The 27,403-nt window shown below is 43.7% G+C and overlaps 1 protein-coding gene across 6 annotated transcripts in view; it reads left to right on the forward strand.

Annotated features, from left to right (window-relative positions):
* The window catches only part of yeats2 (YEATS domain containing 2), a 68,815-nt gene extending 43,442 nt beyond the window's left edge, over positions 1 to 25,373 (forward strand). For 4 of the 6 annotated variants that reach the window (XM_021588797.2, XM_021588799.2, XM_036965946.1 and 1 more), the window contains 12 exons: positions 8,353 to 8,538; positions 9,040 to 9,481; positions 9,672 to 9,806; positions 10,144 to 10,293; positions 15,748 to 15,922; positions 16,264 to 16,340; positions 16,800 to 16,879; positions 18,343 to 18,553; positions 19,409 to 19,644; positions 21,708 to 21,782; positions 21,985 to 22,058; positions 22,181 to 25,373. In XM_021588797.2, the coding sequence (XP_021444472.2) occupies positions 8,353 to 8,538; positions 9,040 to 9,481; positions 9,672 to 9,806; positions 10,144 to 10,293; positions 15,748 to 15,922; positions 16,264 to 16,340; positions 16,800 to 16,879; positions 18,343 to 18,553; positions 19,409 to 19,644; positions 21,708 to 21,782; positions 21,985 to 22,058; positions 22,181 to 22,289 (1,950 nt within the window). In that variant the 3' untranslated portion in view covers positions 22,290 to 25,373. The remainder of the gene's footprint in view (positions 1 to 8,352; positions 8,539 to 9,039; positions 9,482 to 9,671; positions 9,807 to 10,143; positions 10,294 to 15,747; positions 15,923 to 16,263; positions 16,341 to 16,799; positions 16,880 to 18,342; positions 18,554 to 19,408; positions 19,645 to 21,707; positions 21,783 to 21,984; positions 22,059 to 22,180) is intronic. The other 2 variants (XM_021588798.2, XM_036965947.1) reach the window with 2 other exon arrangements.
* Positions 25,374 to 27,403: the final 2,030 nt, after the last annotated feature.

Here is a 27,403-nt window from a genome sequence, read left to right on the forward strand (position 1 = left end):
ATGGTGGCCATAGTTACTTCTGGGAAGATGCTCTTAATGAGCTATGTTGTTTATTTACAGTGCCTTGCGAAAGTATTCGGCCCCCTTGAACTTTGTGACCTTTTGCCACATTTCAGGCTTCAAACATAAAGATATAAAACTGTATTTTTTTGTGAAGAATCAACAACAAGTGGGACACAATCATGAAGTGGAACGACATTTATTGGATATTTCAAACTTTTTTAACAAATCAAAAACTGAAAAATTGGGCGTGCAAAATTATTCAGCCCCTTTACTTTCAGTGCAGCAAACTCTCTCCAGAAGTTCAGTGAGGATCTCTGAATGATCCAATGTTGACCTAAATGACTAATGATGGTAAATACAATCCACCTGTGTGTAATCAAGTCTCCGTATAAATGCACCTGCACTGTGATAGTCTCAGAGGTCCGTTAAAAGCGCAGAGAGCATCATGAAGAACAAGGAACACACCAGGCAGGTCCGAGATACTGTTGTGAAGAAGTTTAAAGCCGGATTTGGATACAAAAAGATTTCCCAAGCTTTAAACATCCCAAGGAGCACTGTGCAAGCGATAATATTGAAATGGAAGGAGTATCAGACCACTGCAAATCTACCAAGACCTGGCCGTCCCTCTAAACTTTCAGCTCATACAAGGAGAAGACTGATCAGAGATGCAGCCAAGAGGCCCATGATCACTCTGGATGAACTGCAGAGATCTACAGCTGAGGTGGGAGACTCTGTCCATAGGACAACAATCAGTCGTATATTGCACAAATCTGGCCTTTATGGAAGAGTGGCAAGAAGAAAGCCATTTCTTAAAGATATCCATAAAAAGTGTTGTTTAAAGTTTGCCACAAGCCACCTGGGAGACACACCAAACATGTGGAAGAAGGTGCTCTGGTCAGATGAAACCAAAATTGAACTTTTTGGCAACAATGCAAAACGTTATGTTTGGCGTAAAAGCAACACAGCTGAACACACCATCCCCACTGTCAAACATGGTGGTGGCAGCATCATGGTTTGGGCCTGCTTTTCTTCAGCAGGGACAGGGAAGATGGTTAAATTGATGGGAAGATGGATGGAGCCAAATACAGGACCATTCTGGAAGAAAACCTGATGGAGTCTGCAAAAGACCTGAGACTTGGACAGAGATTTGTCTTCCAACAAGACAATGATCCAAAACATAAAGCAAAATCTACAATGGAATGGTTCAAAAATAAACATATCCAGGTGTTAGAATGGCCAAGTCAAAGTCCAGACCTGAATCCAATCGAGAATCTGTGGAAAGAACTGAAAACTGCTGTTCACAAATGCTCTCCATCCAACCTCACTGAGCTCGAGCTGTTTTGCAAGGAGGAATGGGAAAAAAATGTCAGTCTCTCGATGTGCAAAACTGATAGAGACATACCCCAAGTGACTTACAGCTGTAATCGCAGCAAAAGGTGGCGCTACAAAGTATTAACTTAAGGGGGCTGAATAATTTTGCACGCCCAATTTTTCAGTTTTTGATTTGTTAAAAAAGTTTGAAATATCCAATAAATGTCGTTCCACTTCATGATTGTGTCCCACTTGTTCTTGATTCTTCACAAAAAAATACAGTTTTATATCTTTATGTTTGAAGCCTGAAATGTGGCAAAAGGTCGCAAAGTTCAAGGGGGCCGAATACTTTTGCAAGGCACTGTATGAGCTGAATATCAACTGTCGGCTGTAAAGAGTGCTCAACCCCTCACACTGCTGATTGCTGTGCAGAGACACATGTGTTCTAATAAGGCCAGCCACTGCGCAACATTCCTAAATTCAGTCTCGGGGAAAAGACAACAGTTTTGATGACAATTATTGAAAAGAGCAGTAGGTATCCCACTTTTAAGTGCTGTTAGATTTCTTTATCAACTGAAATGTTTGCACAATTGGCATCGTTTTTACAATCTCTGTGTCTGGCATAACAATATAAAAGATTACTGCGGGTTGCGCGTCGGCCAATCGAAAGCATAAACTTGCCAGTATATATTTTTTAGGACATTAAACAAGCAACGGTGATATTTAGAGTCTGTGATCTAGCTAACGATTAGCCCTTTGTGGTAAACAATGCAGAGGAGCAACCCCATGCTTCAGCCAAGTAGCCACCATGCTGCATCAGACAGGTGATGATGCTAATTGCTAAAATAGCACACCTGCCTGATACCAACCATGTACAGGGCCTAAAGATATTGCCTTTCATCTTAATGGGCTCATTTCTGGAGATCGATGTCCGAGCCCCCACGGAAATCCAATTAGCATAATACACAAATCCCCAATGAAGTAAGCTAGAGAGAGCCTTTTTTTAAGCGTCTCAGTCCACCGCATCCGCCTATGTCGCACTTCCCGCATCTGCGGTGAAAGATGACAGAGCTAGAGCGTTGTTTGTCAGACCATGAGACATCTCAAAAATTGGTCTTCTCACAAAGTCGTCTGTAGCGTCCGAATGGTTTGGCCTCCAAACAAACTACTCTCACAAACACAATAGGGTTCTCCGTTTTGTTCTATGACCCCCACAAGCGTCTTGGGGGTCATAACGAAGCCATGAGGTCGAAGAAATTGTCCTTAGAGCTCCGAGACAGGATTTTGTTGAGGCAGAAGGGGAGAAGTACCATAAAGAATGTTGGCAGCGTTGAAGGTCCACTAGGTCCCCTCCATCATTCTTCAATGGAAGAAGTTTGAAACCACCAAGAATCTTCCTAGAGCTGGCCACCCGGCAAAACTGAGCAATCGGGGGAGAAGTGCCTTAGTCAGGAAGGTAACCAAAAACCCGATGGTCACTCTGACAGAGCTCCAGAGTTCCTCTGTGGAGAACATTTCAGATGCAGCTTTCCACCAATCAGGCCTTTATGGTGGAGTGGCCAGAGGGAAGCCACTCCTCAGTAAAAAGCACATGACAGCCTGCTTGAGAGTTTGCCAAAAGGCACCTAAAGACTCTCAGACCATGAGAAACAAGATTCTCTGGTCTGGTAAAAGGTTGAACTCTTTGTCATGAATGCCAAGCGTCACGTCTAGAGGAAACCTGGTACCATCCCTACTGTGAAACATGGTGATGGTAGCATCATGTTTTGGGGATGTTTTTCAGCAGCAGGGACTGGGAGACTAGTCAGGATCAAGAGAAAGATGAACAGAGCGAAGTACAGAGAGATCCTTGATGAAAACCTGCTCCAGAGCGCTCAGGACCTCAGACTGGGGCGACGGTTCACCTTCCAACAGAACAACGACCCTAAACACACAGCCAAGACAACGCACGAGTGTCTCTAAACAAGTCTCTGATTGTCCTTGAGTGGCCCAGCCAGTGCCCAAACTTTAAACCGATCGAACATCTCTAGAGAGACCTGAAAATAGCTGTGCAGCGATGCTCCCCATCCAACCTGACAGAGCTTGAGAGGATCTGCTGAGAAGAATGGGAGAAACTCCCCAGAAACTCGTCATAACCAAGAAAATGAATCCCTGCCAAAGGTGCTTCAACAAAGTACTGAGTAAAGGGTCTGAATACTTAGTTAAATGTGACATTTCAGTTCTACTCTTTGTCATTATGGGGTATGGTGTGTAGATTGATGAGGGGGAAAATAATATGTTAAATACTTATTGCCTCAATACTTATTGCCTCAGCTATTCGTTTGTAAAAATGTCTAAAAACACAACACTTTGACATTATATGGTATTGTGTGTACGTCAGTGACAAAACAAATCTCAATGGAATCCATTTTGAATTCAGGCTGTAACACAACAAAATGTGGAATAAGTCAGGGGTGTGAATTCTTTCTGAAGGCCCTGTATATGTCATCATTGAGAGGGGCGATGGATTTATTTTTGTATTTTATGGTTAGCTATGATATAAGGTACTCGCCCAGACTGCATTTGAAGCATGAAATAACGGCAGACTCTGCCAACTTTTTGTGAGTTGCAGTGGGTACACAGTACACACACAGATACCCACTGCCTTGTTGTATCTAGGTCACACCATGCATGTTCTGGGGGATAAATCTATAGCCAGCCAACTTTTCTATATCCGTCTATCCTCACACAGGCACAAACACACTGTAGCACAACATTGGTGCACTAAAGGCATTATTATACCATCGTAGTAATGGTCATTTAATCTAGTAGCTTCAAGAGGATATAAAGGCAGGGATTTAAGCCATAATTTGCATAGATATAGAACACTATACCATGTTATTAAATGTGTGTTTCTCCAGTAGGTATCCTCAAAATAAATTGGACTCATTGAGTGGGCTTTAAAAAGGCATTTCACAGTTCTTGTGTGTTTTCCTATGTGTGTGTGTGTGTGTGTGTTGTCTGTTTTTTTGTTTGCCCTGACTATATGATTAGTGCTAATAATTATGCCTTTGGCAGACGTCTGAGCTTTAACTTTGGCTAATTATTTCTCTCTCTGTCTCTCTTTCTGTGTCTCCCTCCGTTTAATTGCAAACATTCTCTCATCCTCTCCTCTGCCACTATATTTTATCATTGCCGTGGTCAGAATTGATTAAGCTATTTAGTATGGAGTCAGGCAGTAGTTATGTCCTCTATGGATATATAGTTGAACTTCTCTTTCTCCTTTTATGGATTAGTCCTTCTTCAAAACAGCAGGTGCAAATACTACTAAACTGAGCTAGTAATTGACTCTAAGTGCCTTTTCAGAGGCCAACCGTTAGGGCTGTGACAGTGATTGAATAACCCTCTAACTGGTTATGGATGAAGACAGTCAAAATAAAACAACCATCAACACCGTTTCAATAGGCCTCCATTGATTGTAGGTTCATGTAGATAAACTTGACCTAATAACAGGAGTGTTTACTAATGATTATAAGAGCTTGTTTTGCTAACTTCATCCGTCTACTAAACGTTCTCCAGCTCCTCTTTCCAACTTTCCTTTGATGCTCCAGCAGCTAATCTGCTAGATGTGTGGGGTAGAGCGCTATAGGCTACGGCACTTCGGTAATCAAATCTTTGATGTGTGGACTTTTTAAAATGTAAATATAAACCAATGCACATTTTCATAGCTTGCTGGTAAATAAGTACATCGGCGTTCTTTAAAAAAAAAGCTTGGATGTGTCTGACTTCATTAATTATTCAACAGCAGTCGACAACGTTGTTCTGGCTCTGAGGCCTATAATGCGCTAATGTTGTGTGAAGTAGACAATGCGCCTTAGGCGGGACTAACACAAATTGCCGCCCTTCTATCCCAGCAAAGTAGAATAGTAGCCTTGGCTATACAGTATCGGCCCGCAATGCACTATTATGAATGCCCGTGTGGTGGTCTACCGTTTGTAAAACAGGCATTTTACTGCTAATCCCTTTCATTTGGTTGCATACATTTCTGTTAATGCATGTATTAATTACAGTAATTTACTATTCTCATTCTCTGAGTGGAAACATTGGTTGCAGAGTTCACAACCTGTTAACGCTTGTGAGAAACAAGTTTGGGTTCATTTCATACCATTGAGCCCTTGAGAACGCATAGAAGTACCTGCTTCTCGCGAATGTCAAATGTAGGAAAGTGCCCAGCTGGGCTTGTCATTCATTTTATCAGTCAACAAAGTCTTTATTTGTTATTTTAGTATTTGATAATCCTCTCCCCCTCTAATCAACGTCTCTGATAAATAGGCTATGGATGCATTTGTTTCCATTTTAATGATTGTCAATTTCATTTTCATACTATAGCATAGCTGTCCCCTTCATACTTTCCTAGTCAATTCATTTTCTCATAGCCTACTTTTGGAAAGCCTCAAGTTAGGCCCTGTTTTTTTTTCATATGTTTTAAGGAAAGAAGTAAGATCTGCTCTTATGTCTGACATATGCTGATAGATTTGATTGAGGGTTTTACTTTTACCGGCGGTGTGTGTGTGTGTGAGTTGGCTGATTCTCTCTATACAGTGGGGCAAAACAAGTATTTAGTCAGCCACCAATTGTGCAAGTTCTCCCACTTAAAAAGATGAGAGAGGCCTGTAATGTTCATCATAGGTACACTTCAACTATGACAGACAAAATTAGGAAAAAAATCCAGAAAATCACATTGTAGGATTTTTAATGAATTTATTTGCAAATTATGGTTGAAAATAAGTATTTGGTCACCTACAAACAAGCAAGATTTCTGACTCTCACAGACCTGTAACTTCTTTAAGAGGCTCCTCTGTCCTCCACTGTATTAATGGCACCTGGCACCTGTTTGAACTTGTTATCAGTTTAAAAGACACCTGTCCACAACCTCAAACAGTCACACTCCAAACTCCACTATGGCCAAGACCAAAGAGCTGTCAAAGGACACCAGAAACAAAATTGTAGACCTGCACCAGGCTGGTAAGACTGAATCTGCAATAGGTAAGCAGCTTGGTTTGAAGAAATCAACTGTGGGAGCAATTATTAGGAAATGGAAGACATACAAGACCACTGATAATCTCCCTCGATCTGGGGCTCCACGCAAGATCTCACCCCGTGGGGTCAAAATGATCACAAGAACGGTGAGCAAAAATCCCAGAACCACACAGGGGGATCTAGTGAATGACCTGCAGGGAGCTGGGACCAAAGTAACAAAGCCTACCATCAGTAACACACTACGCCGCCAGGGACTCAAATCCTGCAGTGCCAGACGTGTCCCCCTGCTTAAGCCAGTACATGTCCAGGCCCGTCTGAAGTTTGCTAGAGAGCATTTGGATGATCCAGAAGAAGATTGGGAGAATGTCATATGATCAGATGAAACCAAAATATAACTTTTTGGTAAAAACTCAACTCGTCGTGTTTGGAGGACAAAGAATGCTGAGTTGCATCCAAAGAACACCATACCTACTGTGAAGCATGGGGGTGGAAACATCATGCTTTGGGGCTATTTTTCTGCAAAGGGACCAGGACTGATCCGTGTAAAGGAAATAATGAATGGGGTCATGTATCGTGAGATTTTGAGTGAAAACCTCCTTCCATCAACAAGGGCATTGAAGATGAAACGTGGCTGGGTCTTTCAGCATGACAATGATCCCAAACACACCGCCCGGGCAATAAAGGAGTGGCTTCGTAAGAAGCATTTCAAGGTCCTGGAGTGGCCTAGCCAGTCTCCAGATCTCAACCCCATAGAAAATCTTTGGAGGAAGTTGAAAGTCCGTGTTGCCCAGCAACAGCCCCAAAACATCACTGCTGTAGAGGAGATCTGCATGGAGGAATGGGCCAAAATACCAGCAACAGTGTGTGAAAACCTTGTGAAGACTTAAAGAAAACGTTTGACCTCTGTCATTGCCAACAAAGGGTATTTAACAAAGTATTGAGATAAACTTTTGTTTTTGACCAAATACAAATTTTTCTTCATAATTTGCAAATAAATTCATTAAAAATCCTACAATGTGATTTTCTGGAAAACATTTTCTCATTTTGTCTGTCATAGTTGAAGTGTACCTATGATGACAATTACAGGCCTCTCTCATCTTTTTAAGTGGGAGAACTTGCACAATTGGTGGCTGACTAAATACTTTTTTGCCCCACCGTAGGCCTATATTTCCATTCAGAAAGTTTGCTAAATGAACCTGTCTGGATCTATTTAATAAGAATAAAATGCTATTTTCACGATGTGATCTCGTTGAAGAATATATGCCGCTGCCATCGATTGACCGCAGCCTCGGGGTTTGTGATAATAATGAAATGTCATGATGTCCACAGTGTAATGGCTTGTTCAACTTTGTACTAAGAAGCATATCTACCGACAGTATTGGGTGAGAGACAACTGTATTAGTGTGTGAGACTATCAGTCTAGGACAGTGTGTTTGTGCGCGTGCCAATCCGTGCTGCTGTTAGCTACAGGAGAAGAGTCTGACACTCTCACCGTTCACTCTGTTTCAGCTTACATAACCACAATAGCCATTTTCACCTCTCTCCCAAATGACCCTCCTGTCCTGAGCTCCTCGCTCTGTTCCCTTGGGGCCTTGGCCTGCCTGCCTGGGTATTCACATCATGTGGCGTCATAATACTGGGGCTCAATGCTCTAAATTCTCTGGATTCTATTACAAAAGGTTTTGAGTGCATGCTAGAGCTTTGTGTCGGGTGTGTTTGGTCACGCTAAGTGCAGTTCGTTTGAGGACATATCTGCCTCATGTGGGTCAGTCAGAAACGTCAGAGAAGCACGGTGTAGATCACATAGATCTCTCTCAATGTAGAGCAGGAGAACTTGTGGAATTTACTATTGAACGATTGTCTCTAATTAGGCATTGTCTATTTTCTGCATAAGCATTGATAATATTGTCCTGCACCTTTTCCTATATGCTATACAGGGCATTTCCTGTAAGTTATAACTTTATTGATTCTTGATTCTTATATCTAATTTATTTGTGTGGACTGTATGTTGATTGACAGGCGCTGGGCGGGTCCCAGGTGAAGCTGTCTGATGGCTCAGTGAAGACGGTAAGCACGGCGACAGCGGCCCACCTGTCCAAGCCGGCCACGACCATGCTTAGGATGACGGGCGGAGTTATCACAGCCACTAGCTCCACCCCCAGTGCTGTCTCCACCGCCGCTGCCACGGCAACTGCCAGTCAACCGGTGAGTGGGAGGAGTTTGGGGTTACCTCTGAATAGACCCTGTATCAGAACAAGATTATCTGGTCCTTTATGGAACCAAGAAGCTTCTCTTCCTGATCCCCATTTTGAAACTCCGCTCTTCCAGAACTGTTCATTAGAATGTTAGCGTCTTGCCAGAGAGAAATGCGTTCCTTTGTTTCAGCTAGAACTCCCTAAACCCAATGGCCTAGCTTTATCAGTCCGCCTCTTAATTTCAATGAATGGGATTTATCATTGAAGGGGAGCACAGGGCGGTGGACCCTAACATATTATGAAAGAGTTATGAAACTAGAAAGGTGTATTACCCGTAGCCTGTATCATTCTTTCTCTCTAAAAAAAAATTTTTTCTCAGTGTATTTATTTAATGCACAGACTGAAACCATGTGGTGATATTTCGGGCAATAAAACTGTGTGAATCTGTCTGTTTGTGTCTGTGTAACTACATCTTCACGAATGCCAGCTGTTTGTGGTTGTTTGGTTCCAGGTAGCGGAGGTGTCCGTTCAGGCCAAACCTGTATCCCACACTGTCCTGGTGGCAGCCAACCAGGCAGCAGTCATCAACGCCGCAAAGAACGCCAGCGCCGCTAACGCCGTTACCATGGCAAGGAACACCACGGCTGCCATTACCATGGCAAAGAAATCCACGGCAACCTCCGTTACCATGGCAAAGAGCGCCGCTGGTTTGGTAACCATGCAGAAGGGCGCCACGGCGCCAACTGTCACCTTGGCAAAGGGTCCCACCACCTCTGGCACCGTTGTTACCGTTGCTAAGAGCATTACCAACATGCACGTCATCAGCATGGCCAAAGGGGCGGGTTCTATGGTAGTGGGTGTGCCCAAGAGCGCCAGCACGTCATTGGTCAGTGCGGCATCGCTGTTCAGTGGGATGGTGGCTGGGGGAGGAAAGACTGCTGCTACCCTATCAGGTAGGAAGAGAATATCTCTTATGTTGTTTGAGAAAGTGCATTGCTGCTATTTTGGGACAGGTCTCTCTTTTTTTCTCAGTGGGATCACCTGTGTAAAAACAAAGCATAGATTTAAGATAAATAGATACTTTAAGTGGCCAAATGCCCCATCCAGGCTAAGAGTTGTCTCCTGTGCTCTGGTCTTGTCCAGGTATGCTGAAGATCCACTCTGGCGGGTCCAGCTCCCAGCAGACAGTGCTGACTGTCCCTGCCAACCAGCCCAAACAACTGGGAGTGGGCACGGGCACAGGAGGTGTACAGACGATACACATGCCCGTCAACAGAGGTAAGTGTGTGTTGCGATATTAAAACCCCTCGCACACAGACACACACACACACACAGTGCACCTGGGCTTTAAACGAACTGGCTCGCACACTGTGTACTGAGGAGGAGGTCTAGCCATCAGCTGAGCTCCAGGCCTACATGTGTGAATATAGAGGTTTTGGAGCGTAGTCATGAAAGCCAGAAAAGCAGTCACCTTCACAGCTAAAGTCACTGTTTTATTCATTATACATTCAGTATTCATGTGTGAGTTTGTTCTTGTTGTCCCCTCGTGTGTGTGTGTGTGTGTGTGCGTGTGTGCGTGTGCGCATGCGTGTGTGTGTGTGTGCGTGCTGTGTAGTAGTCCAGTCCAGCTATGTGTCTAAAGGGCCAGCTCCCAGTAGTAGTTCCACTCCCTCCCCTGGAGCAGGAGTGGCTGCAGCTGGATTCTCCCCCAGTCCTGCTGCTGCTGCCCAGGCCTCGCCTTCCCCCTCCCTGCCCCTGGCCCAAGGTGAGAGGAGCACCATTCGCCTCCCTCTCTCTTGCCTCTCCTTCAACATCCTCCTGTCCCTCCTTCATTCCTCTCTGTGGGTGGCTCTCCCTTAATGTTTCGGCTAGGCGAGCCGAACAAGTTCTCGCATACTCCCGTAAAACACCTTCGCTTGAAAAACGAGAAAAAAGTGGCAATACTTCTGTTGGTCCATTTTGAGACGCCGTAGCCAGCATACACTCAGAAGTAATCTAAGATGACTCAAGAAATCTGTCATGATTTTCAACGTTTTTGTCGAGGAGATCTTAGTAACGCAATATTGCAATTGACTAGGATGTTTAGTGTAGTATTTCTCAAGTGAAAAAATGTGCATGCGGGCGAGTCATCTCAGGCACTTTTATTTTGTATTTTTATTTTATTTCACTTTTATTTAACTAGGCAAGTCAGTTAAGAACAAATTCTTATTTACAATGATTGCCTACCAAAAGGCCTCCTGCCGGGACAGGGGCTGGGATTAATAATAAATACAATTCAAAATATAGGACAAAACACGCATCATGACAAGAGACAACACTACATAAATAGAGACCTAAGATGACAACATAGCAAGGCAGCAACACATGACAACACAGCATGGTAGCAACACATGACCACAACATGGCAGCAGCACGACATGGTAGCAGCACAAAACGTGGTACAAACATTATTGGGCACAGACAACAGCACAAAGGGCAAGAAGGTAGAGACAACAATACATCACACAAAGCAGCCACAACTGTCAGTAAGAGTGTCCATGATTGAGTCTTTGAATGAAGAGATTGAGATTAAACTGTCCAGTTTGAGTGTTTGTTGCAGCTCGTTCCAGTCGCTAGCTGCAGCGAACTAAAAAGAGGAGCGACCCAGGGATGTGTGTGCTTTGGGGACCTTTAACAGAATGTGACTGGCAGAATGGGTGTTGTATGTGGAGGATGAGGGCTGCAGTAGATATCTCAGATAGGGGGGAGTGAGGCCTAAGAGGGTTTAATAAATAAGCATCAACCAGTGGATCTTGCGACTGGTATACAGAGATGACCAGTATAGAGTAGAGGTCGACTGATTATGATTTTTATACACAGATACCGATTATTGGAAGACCAAAACAGCCGATACCGATTAATCGGCCAATTTTGTATTTATTTATTTGTAATAATGACAATTACAACAATACTGAATGAACACTTATAAGAAAGCTAACGTTTCAGTTCCTTGCTGTTCCTTGTTACATTAGCCTCATCTCGGGAGTTGATAGGCTTGAAGTCATAATCAGCGCAATGCTTGACGCACAACTAAGAGCTGCTGGCAAAACGCACGAAAGTGCTGTTTGAATGAATGTTTACGCGCCTGCTTCTGCCTACCACCGCTCAGTCAGATACTTAGATACTTATATGCTTGTATGCTCAGTCAGATTATATGCAATGCAGGACACGCTAGATAATATCTAGTAATATCATCAACCATGTGTAGTTAACTAGTGATTATGATTGATAGTTTTTTATAAGATAAGTTTAATGCTAGCTAGCAACTTACCTTGGCTTACTGCATTCGCGTAACAGGCCGTCTCCTTGTGGAGTGCAACGACAGAGAGGCAGGTCGTTATTGCGTTGGACTAGTTAACTGTAAGGTTGCAAGATTGGATCCCCTGAGCTGACAAGGTGAAAATCTGTCGCTCTTGCCCCTGAACAAGGCAGTTAATCCACCGTTCCTAGGCCATCATTGAAAATAAGAATGTGTTCTTAACTGACTTGCCTAGTTAAATAAAGGTACAAAAATATATATATATTTTTTTTAAAGTCGGCGCCCCAAAATCGGCCCTAATTAATCAGCCATTCCGATTAATCGGTTGACCTCTAGTATAGAGTGCAGTGATGTGTCCTATAAGGAGCATTGGTGGCAAATCTGATGGCCGAATGGTAAAGAACATCTAGCCGCTCGTGAGCACCCTTACCTGCCGATCTATAACTTACGTCTCCGTAATCTTCTGAATCAAGGTTAGTTTGGCAGCTGGGGTAAAAGAGGAGTGATTACGATTTAGGGAACCAAGTCTATATTTAACTTAGCCTGAAGCTTTGATATGTGCTGAGAGAAGGACAGTGTACTGTCTAGCCATACTCCCAAGTACTTGTATGAGGTGACTACCTCAAGCTCTAAACCCTCAGAGGTAGTGATCACACCGGAGAGGGGTGTTCTTCTTACCAAACCACATGCCCTTTGTTTTGGAGGTGTTCAGAACAAGATTAAGAGTAGAGAAAGCTTGTTGGATGCTAAGAAGGCTTTGTTGTAGAGCGTTTAACACAAAATCCGGGGAGCTGAGTATAAGACTGTATAATCTGCATATAAATGGATGAGAGCGCATCCTACTGCCTGAGCTATGTTGTTGATGTAAATTAAGAAGAGCGTGGGGCCTAGGATCGAGCCTTGGGGTACACCCTTGGTGACAGGCATTGGCTGAGACAGCAGATGTTCTGACATTATACTCTGCACTCTTTGAGGGAGAGGTAGTTAGCAAACCAGGCCAAAGACCCCTCAGAGACACCAATACTCCTCCCACAAGAATGGAGTGGTCTACCGTATCAAAAGCTTTGGACAATTCAATAAAAGTAGCAATAAAAGTAGCAGCACAACATTGCTTAGAAGTTACATCATTGAGAACCTTTTAAGGTTGCAGTGACATATCCGTAAACTGAGCGGAAACCAGATTGCATACCAGAAAGAATACTATAGAAAGCCAGTCATTTGATTAAGTTTTTCCAGCACTTTTGATAAACGGGGCAAAATAGAAGGCCTATAACAGTAAGGATCAGCTTGATCTCCCCCTTTAAATAAAGGATGAACCGTGGCTGCCTTCCAAGCAATGGGAACCTACACAGAGAGGAGAGACAGGTTTAAAAGGTCAGAGAGAGGCTTGGTGATGACAGGGGCAGTAACTTTAAAGAAGAAAGGGTCTAAACCATCTGACCCAGATGTTTTTTGGGGGTCAAGTTTAAGGAGCTCCTTTAGCACCTCAGACTCAGTGACCGCCTGCAGGGAGAAACTTTGTAGCGGGGCAGGGGAAAAAGAGGGAGAGGCATCAGGGCTAGTCGCATTAGAAGGGGTGGGAGATGAGGAAATGTTGGACAGGCAAGGAGGCATGGCTTAGTCAAATAGGAATCCTGACTTAATGAAGTGGTGATTAAAGAGCTCAGCCATGTGCTTCTTGTCGGTAACAACCACATCATCAATTTAAAGGGACATGGGCAGCTGTGAGGAGGAGGGTTTATTCTCCAGGTCTTTAACCATTTTCCAGAACCCCATGGGGTTAGACCCACAGAGAGCGAACTGCTCCTTAAAGTAACTAACTTTGGCCTTCCGGTTAGCCTGAGTGCACTTATTTCTCATTAGCCTGAACAAGACTCAGTCAGCTGAGTATGCGAGCCTTTCGCCAAATGCAATTCTTGAGGTGGTGTAACTCTGCAAAAAAACGGTTGAACCAGGACCTGAACCTGTTTTTCATTTTCTTTGTGGGGACATGTTTGTTAACAATACCACTGAAAATATGAAAAAAATAAGGTCCAAGCGTCTTCGACAGAGGGGATCAAGCTGATTCTATACCAATTTACAGACGTCAGGTCATGAAGGAAGGCTTGCTCATTAAAAACATTTAGCAAGCGTCTATGACAAATCAGGACAGGTAATTTCACTGAGCAGCCATTAAGAACAGAGGCTGTAAAGCAGTGATTTCTGAAGTCATTACAGAAAACACCAGACCGATACCTATCAAGATTATTTATGAGGATAACAGAGTAGCCTTTTCTGGGTGGTTGGAGTCATACCTTGTGGGATTGATAATAATCTGAGAAACATTTAGGGAGTCCCATTGCTTTAGGACTTTGTCAGGTGGTTAAAGCATGTCCAAATTGGGTCTGGCAACAGTAGATGGGCCGGTGTGTACATTCACATTTCAGGATATCATTAACAATCAAGGCACAGCAGAGGACAGGGAGAGCTCTGCAGTGTAGGTTTATGACAATTGAATGTGCATTAGATGGCAACAAGATCATATTGTACTGCAATTTCATCAGGTAACATGAATACAAAGCCAGCGAGAGGTGGTTAGAATGGGATGGGATGGGAGGCCAAGAGTCAGAATCCCGAGTGTGGGAACAAACAGTCTTTCCCACGGTTGGGTGAACATGAAAGTTCATAGTCAACAAAGCATGCAGGAGTCATGGGGCAAATAGCAAAATGCACGAGAAAAAATATATATAACGACTTGGGCACATCCATTGTAAGTTTATAGTCACTCGCCCCAACAGTGCCTGTGTGCTGGAGGCGAGCGAAAGCTCGGGAGAGAGGGGGGAGTGTGGTGGGCGTACCTGTACCATACAAGGGGAGACAACCAGGGCAGATGGTGAAGAGAGAGGTGGGAGTGTGGTGGGGGTACCTGTACCAGACAGGGGAAGACAGGCCAGGGCAGACGGTGAACAGATCACCAGGTGGAATCCAAGCAGCAGTGCAGCAGGCAATGGGAGTAGGTGTCACACGCACTTGGGAGATGCTTTTATTTCTAGAGGCAGAAATCTTATAGAAAATGCCAGTGGATGGTCACTGAACATTCTTCAAAGGTCTCTGGATTTGGGTGGGGTAGCCTGTGAGACTCCTGCCATTTGTTGGGCTCAAAGGCTTCAACACCTCTCACTTCACACCTCAGTTCTACTGGAAGTTATATCTGGTCTTTCTCAGTTCCAGGTTGGATGGTGTCCTCTGGTCTCTGCTGTTTGTTTGCCAGAGCACCCTCTTGGAAAAATGAATCTTTGGTAGTAGTAATCCTTCCAAGTAATTTTGTCCAAAATTAGGTTGCAGGTTTGGAGTTTTGATCTGGAGTGAAGGTTATGCTGTGGAGAGTAGCATCCTGTATGTCCCTGCCGAAAAATCCAAGTTTATCTAACTCCAAATCTATCTTTTTGTAAAAAAAAACATGTTGAAAAATGCGAGAGCTCACATGCAGCAATGTCTCTCCCTCCCTCCCTTTTACTTAATTGACTAATCCCTACTGTTGACCAATCGCCAATGAGGGGTCGTAGACTTCGGCTTGCCGAAGAACCCTTGCCAAAATCCAAAACGAACAAAAACGTCACAAAATGTTGTCATAAATGGTTAAATAAAGGTTAAATAGAAAGAAATAAAAAAGGATATACACACAAGCTGTTACAAGCGGTTTCGGCTGGGAATCGCCCGGACGCCCCTTAGCCTTCCTTTCTCTTTCCTCCACACATTCAGCTCTCCATCTCTCCTTTTCACCTCACGTTTCTACCACTTAACAATTCCTCCACTTTTTACACTTCCACCCTCAACTCCTCTCTTCCACTCTCTCCCCCTTCTTCCTTGTAAAGGTTGCATTTTGTCTTGTTTGTGTTTTGAGCCCCATCTCGTTCTCTGTATCTCCCGTCTCCTCTACAGTGAAGACAGAGCCAGGAGTCTGTACACCCGTCTCTGCTACACCTGCCCCGTCGCCCCCTGTAACAACCCCTGTTGCCTTCTCCACCCATGTAGCTGCTCCTCCCACTGCCTTCGCCTCAGTCAAACAGGAGCAGGGGGCCGACACCAGCTCACACCAGCACGTCGAGGTCATCAAGTAAGGACAACTCGGGTGCAATATGAGTTATTACAAACCTGAACTAAGCTCATACCACATCAGTTACACTATAAATGGCGTTGGCCTTTGGCTAACAAGCAGGGACTACTTAGATATATCTCAGACAAAACAGTATATGCTATGAAAAGGACGGGCTATTGGCGAACAACGAAGCACCAAACCGTTAGCATAGCAGCACTAGCATTGTTCTACACCACAGAAGCAAAGTGGGTTATTGGATGTGGATGGTTTGGGCACTACACCCAGACCTATGGGTTTTCTTGAGAGTCTGTTGGTGTCCTGCTAGTGGTAATGTGTTTGTGCCTCTCCTGGCTCCTCAGCACGGAACACATAGAGACCCTCATGCAGCTGCTCACCGCCGTGGTGAAGAAATCCCCCCTCATCGTACCAGAGAAGAGTAAGCTCCCTTCCTCATTGTCTTTGTTCTCACTCCTGATTCTCTTTACATCCATTCTTCTTAGACCAGGTGCCATGTAAATAAAGCTTGAGTGAGACGGATGGGATGTTAAACCGGTGGTTATTAAAAATCCCATGCCACTTATCGCAAGACTAGGGGTGTTTAAAAGTCCCAACCTGGTCCCATTTCTCATTCTTAATTGGCGTATCACTCCTCACCTCTCCACCATACTATCTAATGTGTGGTGAGCGTTCGGGCACATAATGGTCGTCGGTGCATCACCCGAGTGGTTGCCACACATTGGTGGTGGATGGGGTGAGTTTCCCCCTTACGATGTAAAGTGCTTTGAGTGCCTTAGTTGGTAGAATGGCGCTATATAAATCCTATCTCTTAGTATTATTATTATGTAGATAGTGTATGCTGTGTGTTGTCTGGTTAATATTGTGTTGTATTGTTCAGCCGAGGACTCCCATCCGTTCTGTGCAGTGTCTACTGAGCAGTATTACTCCTGGAACATTGGGAAACGCAGGGCAGCAGAGGTAAAGATTGTTTGTTTGTGTTGTTGGCTGTGTGTTTGTTAGTCTGGCTGTGTACAACATGTACAACAGTGTTCATTAGTGTTGTTTATGCATGTGTTTACACGTGACTTTGACTCTGCATATTTTCTGCTTACCTCATGTCTCCCTGTCCAGTCGGATTCTTCTCTCTCTCTATTTTTGCTCCGTCATCATCCTCCTCTTTCATCTCTACAAAATACACACACACACACACACACACACACACACACACACACACACACACACACACACACACACACACACACACGTTTAACCCAGATGCTGCCTAGAGCCCCTGTAAACCCATTATCTATGGAGACAGTCTAGACTGGTTTTCTTCTCTCTATCTGACAGTCAGTCTCTCAGACAGCAGTGTTCTATGCTGCCTGCCCCAGAGCCCAGACTTATTCTACCCAGGAAAATAGTATGATGATTATGAGGTTAATGGTCCACCCGAGGCTTACTACTGACTCTGTTATGGTAACTCATATCTCCTATGAACTCATAAAGGAGGTTCAGAGGGAGTAATGCCCGAAGACACCCTGGAGAGGGCTGGCTCTGTGCTGTCTAGCTAAAATCCAATTTGTTAAAATCCTCTGTTTAGTCCATATCAACAGACTCCATGTGATTAATATGCTAAATAATATTTGAGTGACAGGTGCTGAAAGAGAATAAATGGAGATTTCTGAGAATTGTGAGGAATCAGAGCTGTCATTCGTCTATTAATTATATTGTACTATGTCTTCTGACCCATGTTTTACATTGTGATTGTCATTAATAAAGACATTATGAAAGAAAAAAGCAATCAGAGCTATCTCCATTATAATGTGCAAAGTGTGTTGACTGTTTTGTATTTAGTATGTATATACATGTAACTGCCAAAATAAAGGAAACGCCATCATAAAGTGTCTTAATAGGACGTTGGGCCACCACAAACCAGAACAGCTTCAATGCATCTTGGCATAGGTTCTACAAGTGTCTGGAACTCTACTGGAGTGATGTGACACCATTCTTCCTCGAAATTCCATAATTTGGTGTTTTATTTGATGGAAAACTCTCTCAGGGACCGCTCCAGAATCTCCCATAAGTGTTCAATTGGGTTAATATCTATTGACTTGATCCCATGGCATATGGTTTACATTGTTTTCATGCTCATCCAACCATTCAGTGACCACTTCTATCCTGTGAATGGGGGCATTGTCATCCTATGGGAGCATAGCCATGGTAGCCAAAATAATGGCCTGCTCAGCATTTTTATACATGACCCTAAGCATTATGGGATGTTAATTGCATAATTAACCCAGGAACCACATCTGTGTGGAAGCACCTGCTTTCAAAATACTTTGTATCCCTCATTTACACAAGTTTTTCCATTATTTTGGCAAGTACCTGTGTGTTGATTTGAGTGCACTTGAAATAAAGTTGATATGGTTGTCTCATTGTAGCTCCAGCGTGCGGTAGCAGTGAAGCGTGTGGTCCAGGATGTATTGGAGCGCTGCCCCCGCCTGCAGGCCCTCACCCCCCCTAGGACCAGAGAGGTGGTCCAGTGGTGCCGACAGAGAGGCTACACACCCCCGGACCCCGAGCCCCTACGCAGCAGCAGGCCTGACGAAGGAACCATAGAGGACATCCTCACACAGATAGACAACGAACCAGGTAGGGTGGGGGAAGGTGAAGAGGGCTGTTGTGTGTGAGAGAGAGAGAGAGAGAGCGCATGCCTCTAACTCTATTATGTGGCATTTTGTAACCTTTGTCAATGTACTGTGTTATTAGTGCTAGTATGCAGGCCTGCCTGGTATTCACAGGCAGTCCTAATTAATTCTGTCTATTGTTCCTGTTCCTGCGTGGAGGAAAAAGGAGGCCTCTAGCCTGATGAGTCACACACCAGGCTGAGAGCCCAAACAGCCAAGCTCTGTTCTTTGCTCTGATCGCTATGGCCCAAATGCACACACTCTTTGGCTCTCTCTCTTTCACACACTCTCTCTACCTCACTCACTCTCACTGTCTTTCTCTGCATGTCTAAATACAAAGTTAGGAACAGATGTGCTCAGCCTTGACACCTGTTTAAAGCTCTCACCTGTTTAAAGCTCTCACCTGTTTAAAGCTCTCACCTGTTTAAAGCTCTCCCCTGTTAGCCTATTTTCTGACGGTTATTTTTAAGATGTAATTCATATAAAGAGCAAGGAAGTCTTTATTTACGGTACACCAAAGTTGTTTATTTACATTTCTCTAAATTGTCCATTTATCTTGATTCAACCTCTGTCCTTCAACTCCTTCTATGGAGTACAGAGCAATATACACTGTGTACAAAATGACTGACCAGGTGAAAGCTATGATCCCTTATTCAATCAGTGTAGATGAAGGGGGGGATAATTTTTTTTTTTTATCTGAGAGACAACAATTGAGACATGGATTGTGTATGGATAGAGAACATAGATAGAGTACATTCTCGGTTTTTGGAACCTCTACCTTTGTGTGTGTGTTAACTTGTGTGTATACATCATTGTTTAGAGTGCCCCTCTACCCTGGGTAGCTGTGAGGAGTTGGTCCAGCGGTTGGAGCAGCTGCAGACCCTGCTGAAGACTGAGCCAGAGGATGATGATGATGAAGTCCTAGACATCGTCAGTGTGACCCCGCCCTCTCAGAAGTTAAAGGTCAAAGAAGAGGAACAGGAAACGGACCCCGAGCCCAAGTACTTCCTGGCTCCATGCCCCTCGGCCCAGTTTGTCAGCGAAACAGCCCAACAGGTGAGGAGCTACAGTGCCTTGCAAAAGTATTCACCTCCCTTGGCGTTTTTCCTATATTGTTGCATTACAACCTGTAATTTAAATTGATTTTTATTTGGATTTCATGTAATGGACATACACAAAATTGTCCAAATTCGTGAAGTAAATTGAAAAAAAAAAACGTATTTAAAAAGATTAACAGGTGCGTGCATATGTATTCACCCCCTTTGCTATGAAGCCCCTAAATAAGATCTGGTACAACCAATTAACTTCAGAAGTCATATCATTAATTCGATAAAGTCCACGTGTGCAATCTAAGTGTCACATGATCTGTCACATGATCTCAGTATATATACACCTGTTCTGAAAGGCCCCAGAGTCTGCAACATCACAAATCAAGTGGCACCACCAAGCAAGTGGCACCACGAAGACCAATGAGCTCTCCAAACAGGTCAGAGACAAAGTTGTGGAGAACTACAGATCAGGGCTGGGTTATAGAAAAATATCAGAAACTTTGAACATCCCACAGAGCACCATTAAATCCATTATTAAAAATGGAAAGAATATGGCACCACAACAAACCTGCCAAGAGAGGGCCGCCCACCAAAACTGATGGACCAGGCAAGGAGGGCATTAATCAGAGAGGCAGCAAAGAGACCAAGGACAACCCTGAAGGAGCTGCAAAGCTCCACAGCGGAGATTGGAGTATCTGTCCACAGGACCACTTTAAGCCGTACACTCCACAGAGCTGGGCTTTACTGAAGTGACCAGAAAAAAGACATTGCTTAGAGAAAAAAATAGGCAAACGTGTTCGCCAAAAGGCATGCGGGAGAGTCCCCAAACATATGCAAGAAGGTACTCTGGGTCAGATGAGACTAAAATGTAGCTTTTTAGCCATCAAGGAAAACACTATGTCTGGCGCAAACCCAACACCTCTCATCACCCCGAGAACGCCATCCCCACATTGAAGCATGGTGGTGGAAGCATGCTGTGGGGATGTTTTTCATTGGGAGGGACTGGGAAACTGGTCAGAATTCAAGGAATGATGGATGGTGCTAAATACAGGGAAATTCCTGACTGAAACCTGTTTCAGTCTTCCAGAGATTTGAGACTTGGACAGAGGTTCACATTCCAGCAGGACAATGACCCTAAGCATACTGCTAAAGCAACACTCGAGTGGTTTAAAGGGAAACATTTAAATGTCTTGGAATGACCTAGTCAAAGCTCAGACCTCAATCTAATTTAGAATCTGTGGTATGACTTAAAGATTGCTGTACACCAGCAGGAAGTCATCCAACTTGAAGGAGCTGGAGCAGTTTTGCCTTAAAGAATGGGCAAAAATCCCAGTGGCTCGATGTACCAAACTTATAGAGACATATCCCAAGAGACTTGCAGCTGTAATTGCTGCAAAAGGTGGCACTACAAAGTATTGTCTTTGGGGGGGTGAATAGTTATGCACGCTCAAGTTTTCCGTTTTTTTGTAGAGCAATAAAAAATATTTTGCATCTTCAAAGTGGTAGGCATGTTTTGTAAATCAAATGATACAAACCCCCCCAAAAATCGATTTTCATTCCAGGTTGTAAAAGGCAACAAAATAGGAAAATTGCCAAGGGGGGTGAATACTTTTGCAAGGCACTGTATCTGGTCAGCACCGACAAATAAGGCAGTTGGTCGAAGTTGACCCTTACTTAGGATTGCACAACTTTGATCCTCCATGGCCACAGTGTGTGCTGGCTTTTCTTCTTGCCATATAAGTATACCGATTTACCTGGGAGGAAACCAAGTATGTGCACTTTGCAGTGAAATTCAATCCTCAGTGGACAATTGTCCTTTGCAGACTAGAGGTTGGCTATGAAAGTTGATAAGCACCTAAAAATCGGCAGCTTTCACAGTGCTGTATTAAGATGCTAGAGGATTGTGGGATGAGGATAATCCTGGAAAAAGAGTGTAAAAATATACACTCCTAGCATCAGCACAACTGTGTAAAGTATCTTCTGGTAACAAGACACAGCATCTCCTAACTTAAGTCTCACTCTTTCGCTCTCCCTTCTCCCCTAACCCTCTCCTTTCTCCATCTCTATCAGATTGGTGTGGCCTTTCAGCAGGTGGAGGTGGAGAAGAATGTTTTTGCTCCAGTGATCGAGGCCATGATTCTCAAGGTCAGTTACTCCAGATGCCTCAAACACAACACAGCATAATGAACAATGAGAATGAAAGTCGGCCTCACCTAAAGATAGGCATCATTCACGAGATTGACAATACATTTTTCCTGTGTCCCTCTGTGCACCAGTCTTTGTTCTTGTTCTCATATAAGATGTTGTGTAGATTGTAGGGTATGATAAGTGTTTCTGTCTTTTGTAGGCGACAGAGCAGTTTGCTAGTGACATCCTGAGAGAAGCTCTGGCTGGAGCCCACGTAAAATCCCACCAGAACAGGTGAGACAACCTCATTTTCCCATTACACACTGAGCTGGTATACTAACCACTGAGAATGTATTATATTTGTCCCTATTAAATACACTATTAGGTCAATGAATATCTTCCTGATGTGTCCTCAGGGCTCCCAGAGAGATCACAGCCATAAACATTCACCAGGCGTCCAGCAGCATCCCCACATGTGACTTCCTCACCAACACGCACATGGGCTACATGACCAAGGAGGACTGATTACACACAACCTTATACACAACCTAACTAAGAACAACGGCCACTCAGACTGAGAGAGATACATGCACACTGGCTACTAGGGCTGGGAATTACCAGGGACCTCACGATACAATATTTATCATGATACTTACGCGCCGATACGATATGTATTGCGATTCTCACAATTCTATATGTATTGCAATTCAATACTGTGATTTCATTGCGATTTGATGTTCCAAACATATTGCTCACCATATGTCTGCTGCCGAGGGACAAGAGAGAGCCATGAGAACGAGTTTTTATCATGGAAATAAAAATGATGAAAACAAATTGGCTCCCTATTTAAAAAGAAAATGAAGAACAAACTCTGAAGGAAAAATGCTAGAGTTTTGATGCAGGTTACAGACAGCTAGCGCAATAATAATATTGCAAAATTGTCAAAACGATACGATATATCATCAGAAATAATGTCCCAATATGAAACTGTATCGATATTTCCCCCATCACTACTGGCTACTCACATCAGTCTCACTAGCTGAGAGACGGGCAGTAAGAGCTGCAGAACGAGCATATGGACCTGCCTCTGGGGTTAAACTGAACTGTCGGGCCGGCAGAAGAGCACAACAGAGAAACAGTCCGAGCGCTGCAGGAATGCTCCGACCTCCCCTGGAAGACCATCTCACCAACCGACATTTTAAACCATTAGTCAGCTACTTTTCATATCTCAGTATCATAAAGTAGAATCAAGAACACAGACAACACCAAACACCTGGGTGGAATTCAGGACTCCACAACCTTCTGAACATTAAGATATGACATGATCTCTAAACCCTTAGCAGAGTCCAAAACGTGTACATTTCCTCCAATAGTTCTAGAATACTGGACTGTTGGCTTTCATCGTTTTCCAATTCTCAGCGCTGCTCAGGCTATTTCTCCAACCGTCGCCAAGTTCAAATGAATAGCGGGGAGCCATGTTGGTTGGGAATTTGGGGGAGGTGCGCAGTCAGGCTGTGCATCCCCTGCGGATGGTGGTCGTAGATCCAGATGTGTCACAGTGGGCCGCAGGACTATCGCGTCTCTGCGTCTGTGGACTCTGAATTAGCTTTATTTTGTTATGGGGTCCCCACTCCCCTGACATTTGAGTGATAGAAAATCGGGTCCCCGTTGGAATGCCGTTGCTTTACTCTATATGACGACAGATCAGTATATCTGTTCTACTCAATAAACAGTATTTCTATAACGCTGTGCCCTACTGAATGCGACCCCGGGGATCAATCATAACATACCTGGCTTAACCGTTTCTTTCATAATCTGTTTTAGATTGTATAACTGGTTTACCGGACAGTCAGACTAATGTACTGTATCCACTGACTTAATCACAGCTGGGCTCAGTCTGGTCCCTTTAACGCACCACATTGTGTGGTGCACAATGTGAGATAAGCCTTGTAATTGAACATTGTGGGTCTTAAACATTGTCGAATGCTTCAAAATAGATGTCTATGGGACAGTGTGTCTGGTGTCCTCTCTCTCACCTTGTAACAGGATTATGTGTGAATCAAATGGTTGAATTTGTCTCTCAAATGGCCACAACAATGCACGCCACTAGGCCAAATATGTGCTTTGATTGAAACTAAACACGTGTAGGCTGTGCTAGTTTGTTAACGCCATCTGCTCGAGAATTTGCTCGCTGGCCTAATTCAAAGCAACAGTGTAGGTTCCTTTGAAACTGTACCCTATAACTCAAGAAGATGTAAATGCATATCCTCATGAAACTCCGTTGAGATGAAATGGTCGGGATGCAAATGCCGCGTGGAAGTGTCACCAGTAAAACTTGAAGAATGATAATTCACGATCGACAGTGAGAAATGCACAAGTAGAGCAGAGACTGTGTAGAGTAGAGAATTCTGCTTCGGGACCTTTAGCTGTCGTGAAAAAAGATCCAGAGAAGTCTGATCCGCAGCCTCGGCCATTAAAGTATTGTCTGTCTGACAGTCACAGGGAGGAGAGTAAAGTGGCTTACAGACCTACTGTACATCAGACCAGACGATGACCCCCCCCAATAACAGTCTTAATACCATTGTACTCTTCTGGGAAACAGTGTTCTTTTCATTCAGTCAATTCAAGATTTAGAAATCAGAATGCAATTGGTTCAATTATTTTACATGAGGGATTTTAGACTCACAGATTATTAAAAAAACTTGTCCTGAATTGACTGAGTTGAAATGCAACAGGGCCCAATCCTGACTGTTGTGTTTGTGTCTAGACTGTTCTCAAGTGTCACATATCAGCCTGATCACAGATCTGTGTGTGTTTCAGCCGACTAAGCATGTATGCAATGACAACAATAGCCAGAGGAGTCAAGCTGAACATGCACATACAGATCTGGGACCAGGCTAGATGGATATGTCAATGAAGGAGTGCTATAACTTGAAGTGTTGGACAGTAGGGATGGAGGGCCCACATCTGTGTGAGTCCAAGATTAACGTTGTGTTTTTTACTTGGTCCACTCCCCTCTGGAGTAGGGTTGACCGTCAATTGTTGGTAAAGTGCATTTGTAACGTTATGTTTTCGATACAGTATGTATGTCCCTACCACTATGACTGTGTATTTGTGTACATTGTGTGTATGACTGACTGTTTTTGTTTGTTCACTTCATATCAAGCCCCGCTACCAGCAAAGTCATTACTATGGTGTGTTAGAATGTGTTTGTGTGCATTATTTATGTTTCTTGTGTTAGTGTGTGTGTGTTGGGGTAAATGTGGTGTGAATATGGGTGTACTGTGTACCTGTATACGAGAGTGAGAGAAAGTTAAGGTGAATTAATGAAAATATCTTTGAATATGATGCATTTTGGATGTTGTGTGTACATGGTTGTTGGTGGACATTTAGCTTGTGTAGGAGTGAAGATGATAGGTGTTATGTTTCAGTATGAATCTGGTAAGTGTGTGGTGTGCTCACTCTAAACTGAGTGGTCACCTTGCCCGTTTGACCAAACTTTATGTATTGTAGAAATAATATCAATTGACCATTATATTTTCATTTTCCAGTGCACACCAAAAATATGATCAATATTCTTGTATTAAAATGGAAAACTTGTTTATAAAACTGTGGTTGTTTTTGAAGTGACTTAGCGTCTTGTTATCCCCCCTCCGCCCCAGGATGCCCTTTCCCGATTCCCTCACTCCCTCTTCGTCCCTCTATCTCTCTTTCTCTGAGAACTTCTTCACACTTTAAAAAAAAATACAGTCGGCTACTCATATTACTCAAATGTAAACTTGCCTACTTGCTACATCTCGCCCGCTTCCTCTGGAAGTAGAACAGGACACTCGTCCGACCATTGCCGCCCTTGAAACAGCCCACAGTAAACAGAATTGCTTCGTTGAGCCAACATTCCGACAGTATAAATGGTAATAGCAGAGCAATGTTTTTGACGCAGCTGAAATGCATTGACATTTTTAGCTGAAATTGCAGTAACAGCCCGTTCCATTCATTTTCTAATAATAATCATATTTAGCGGATGCTTTAATCCAAAGTTCCATCCAGCTATGCATGCATATGATATCATACGGTTGGCCCCAGTTGGAATCAAACTCATAGCCCTTGGCGCTGCAAGTGCCATGCTCTACCAACTGGGCCACATTTTCTCCACCTCTCCCTCTCTCCTTTTAGCACAGCCTGTGTGATAGGGCTGCAGTAGATTTTGAGAGATTACAGGGTGCTGGACTGAGGAGGCTTTGGTGGGATGGTAGAATCAGATGGTAGTACTTTACATTCTCAGTGTGGCTCAACTCCCATGCCTCGCTCCCTTTTTTTTATACCCGAAAGGATGGCAAAGGATCTGGTTCATTGAGGGATTAAACTCTTAAGTAGTGGCCTTCTTTGACCCTCGAATATCACTTACTATTCTAGAAGCCAGAAACACAAAGCCGCAGGTCACTGACAGAGCCCACCTTTGGATACATCAGAGGCAGTATTTTTTTTAGATACCTAGGCAGGGATAGAGACAGCCAGGTTTCCATGTACTAGCAAGAATGACCCGACATGCAAACATCAGAGAGAGCCATGTTTGTCAACAGATGCTCCTTGTTATCATGTTCTGTGATGGTATCAGAGCTGTGTGACATAATATGGTCATGTTCAGCATCCCTGACTGGCACACATTTGTTCCAATAGTGTTTTGCTCATTACTCTTAGATCAGGTTAATGTTAGTTAACTTTACATTTTGGTCAGGTTAGATTATATATTTAACTAGGCAAATCAGTTAAAGAACACATTCTTATCCACAACGACGGCCTAGGAACAGTGGGTTAACTACCTTGTTCAGGGGCAGAATGACCGCTTTTTACCTTGTCAGCTCGGGGATTCTATCTAGTAACCTTTCGGTTATTGGCCCAACGCTCTAACCACTAGGCTACCTGCCGCCCCAGATTAGATTAGGTTTGGTTACTGTAAGGTTTGGTTACTGTAAGGTGTAAGGTTTGGTTACTGTAAGGTGTAAGGTTTGGTTACTGTAAGGTTTGGTTACTGTAAGGTTTGGTTACTGTAAGGTGTAAGGTTTGGTTACTGTAAGGTTTGGTTACTGTAAGGTTTGGTTACTGTAAGGTTAGGTTACTGTAAGGTTAGGTTACTGTAAGGTTTGGTTACTGTAAGGTTAGGTTACTGTAAGGTTTGGTTACTGTAAGGTTTGGTTACTGTAAGGTTAGGTTACTGTAATGTTTGGTTACTGTAAGGCTAGGTTACTGTAAGGTTTGGTTACTGTAAGGTTAGGGCTGGGATAAAGGGACTGATCTGAAAAAGGGGCTGTGCATCTGATCCTGTGGACCGTGTGTATCATTTCCAACAGGTACCGAATTCAGTCATACAATGTACTGTAGTATTATGTGTTGTGTTGTTTCATTCTGTGGATCATGTTGATGGAACAGGGAAATGAGTCATTATTGCTTCCGATTTAGTTGCTGTGAGCATAGATTTTGTCATGAACTGCTTGTGCATGCCAAACCACACGCACCTCATGGTGCTCCTCCACTGTTGTAAGATGTTACATAAAAGGGGAACAAAGAAAACATGGTGTGCCACTCGAGGGCTCCCGAGGGGCGCAGCAGTCTAAGGCAGTGCTCGAGGTGTCACTACATAC

Source organism: Oncorhynchus mykiss, chromosome 28 (assembly GCF_013265735.2).
Source record: "Oncorhynchus mykiss isolate Arlee chromosome 28, USDA_OmykA_1.1, whole genome shotgun sequence".
In the NCBI taxonomy this organism is placed as follows: domain Eukaryota; kingdom Metazoa; phylum Chordata; class Actinopteri; order Salmoniformes; family Salmonidae; genus Oncorhynchus; species Oncorhynchus mykiss.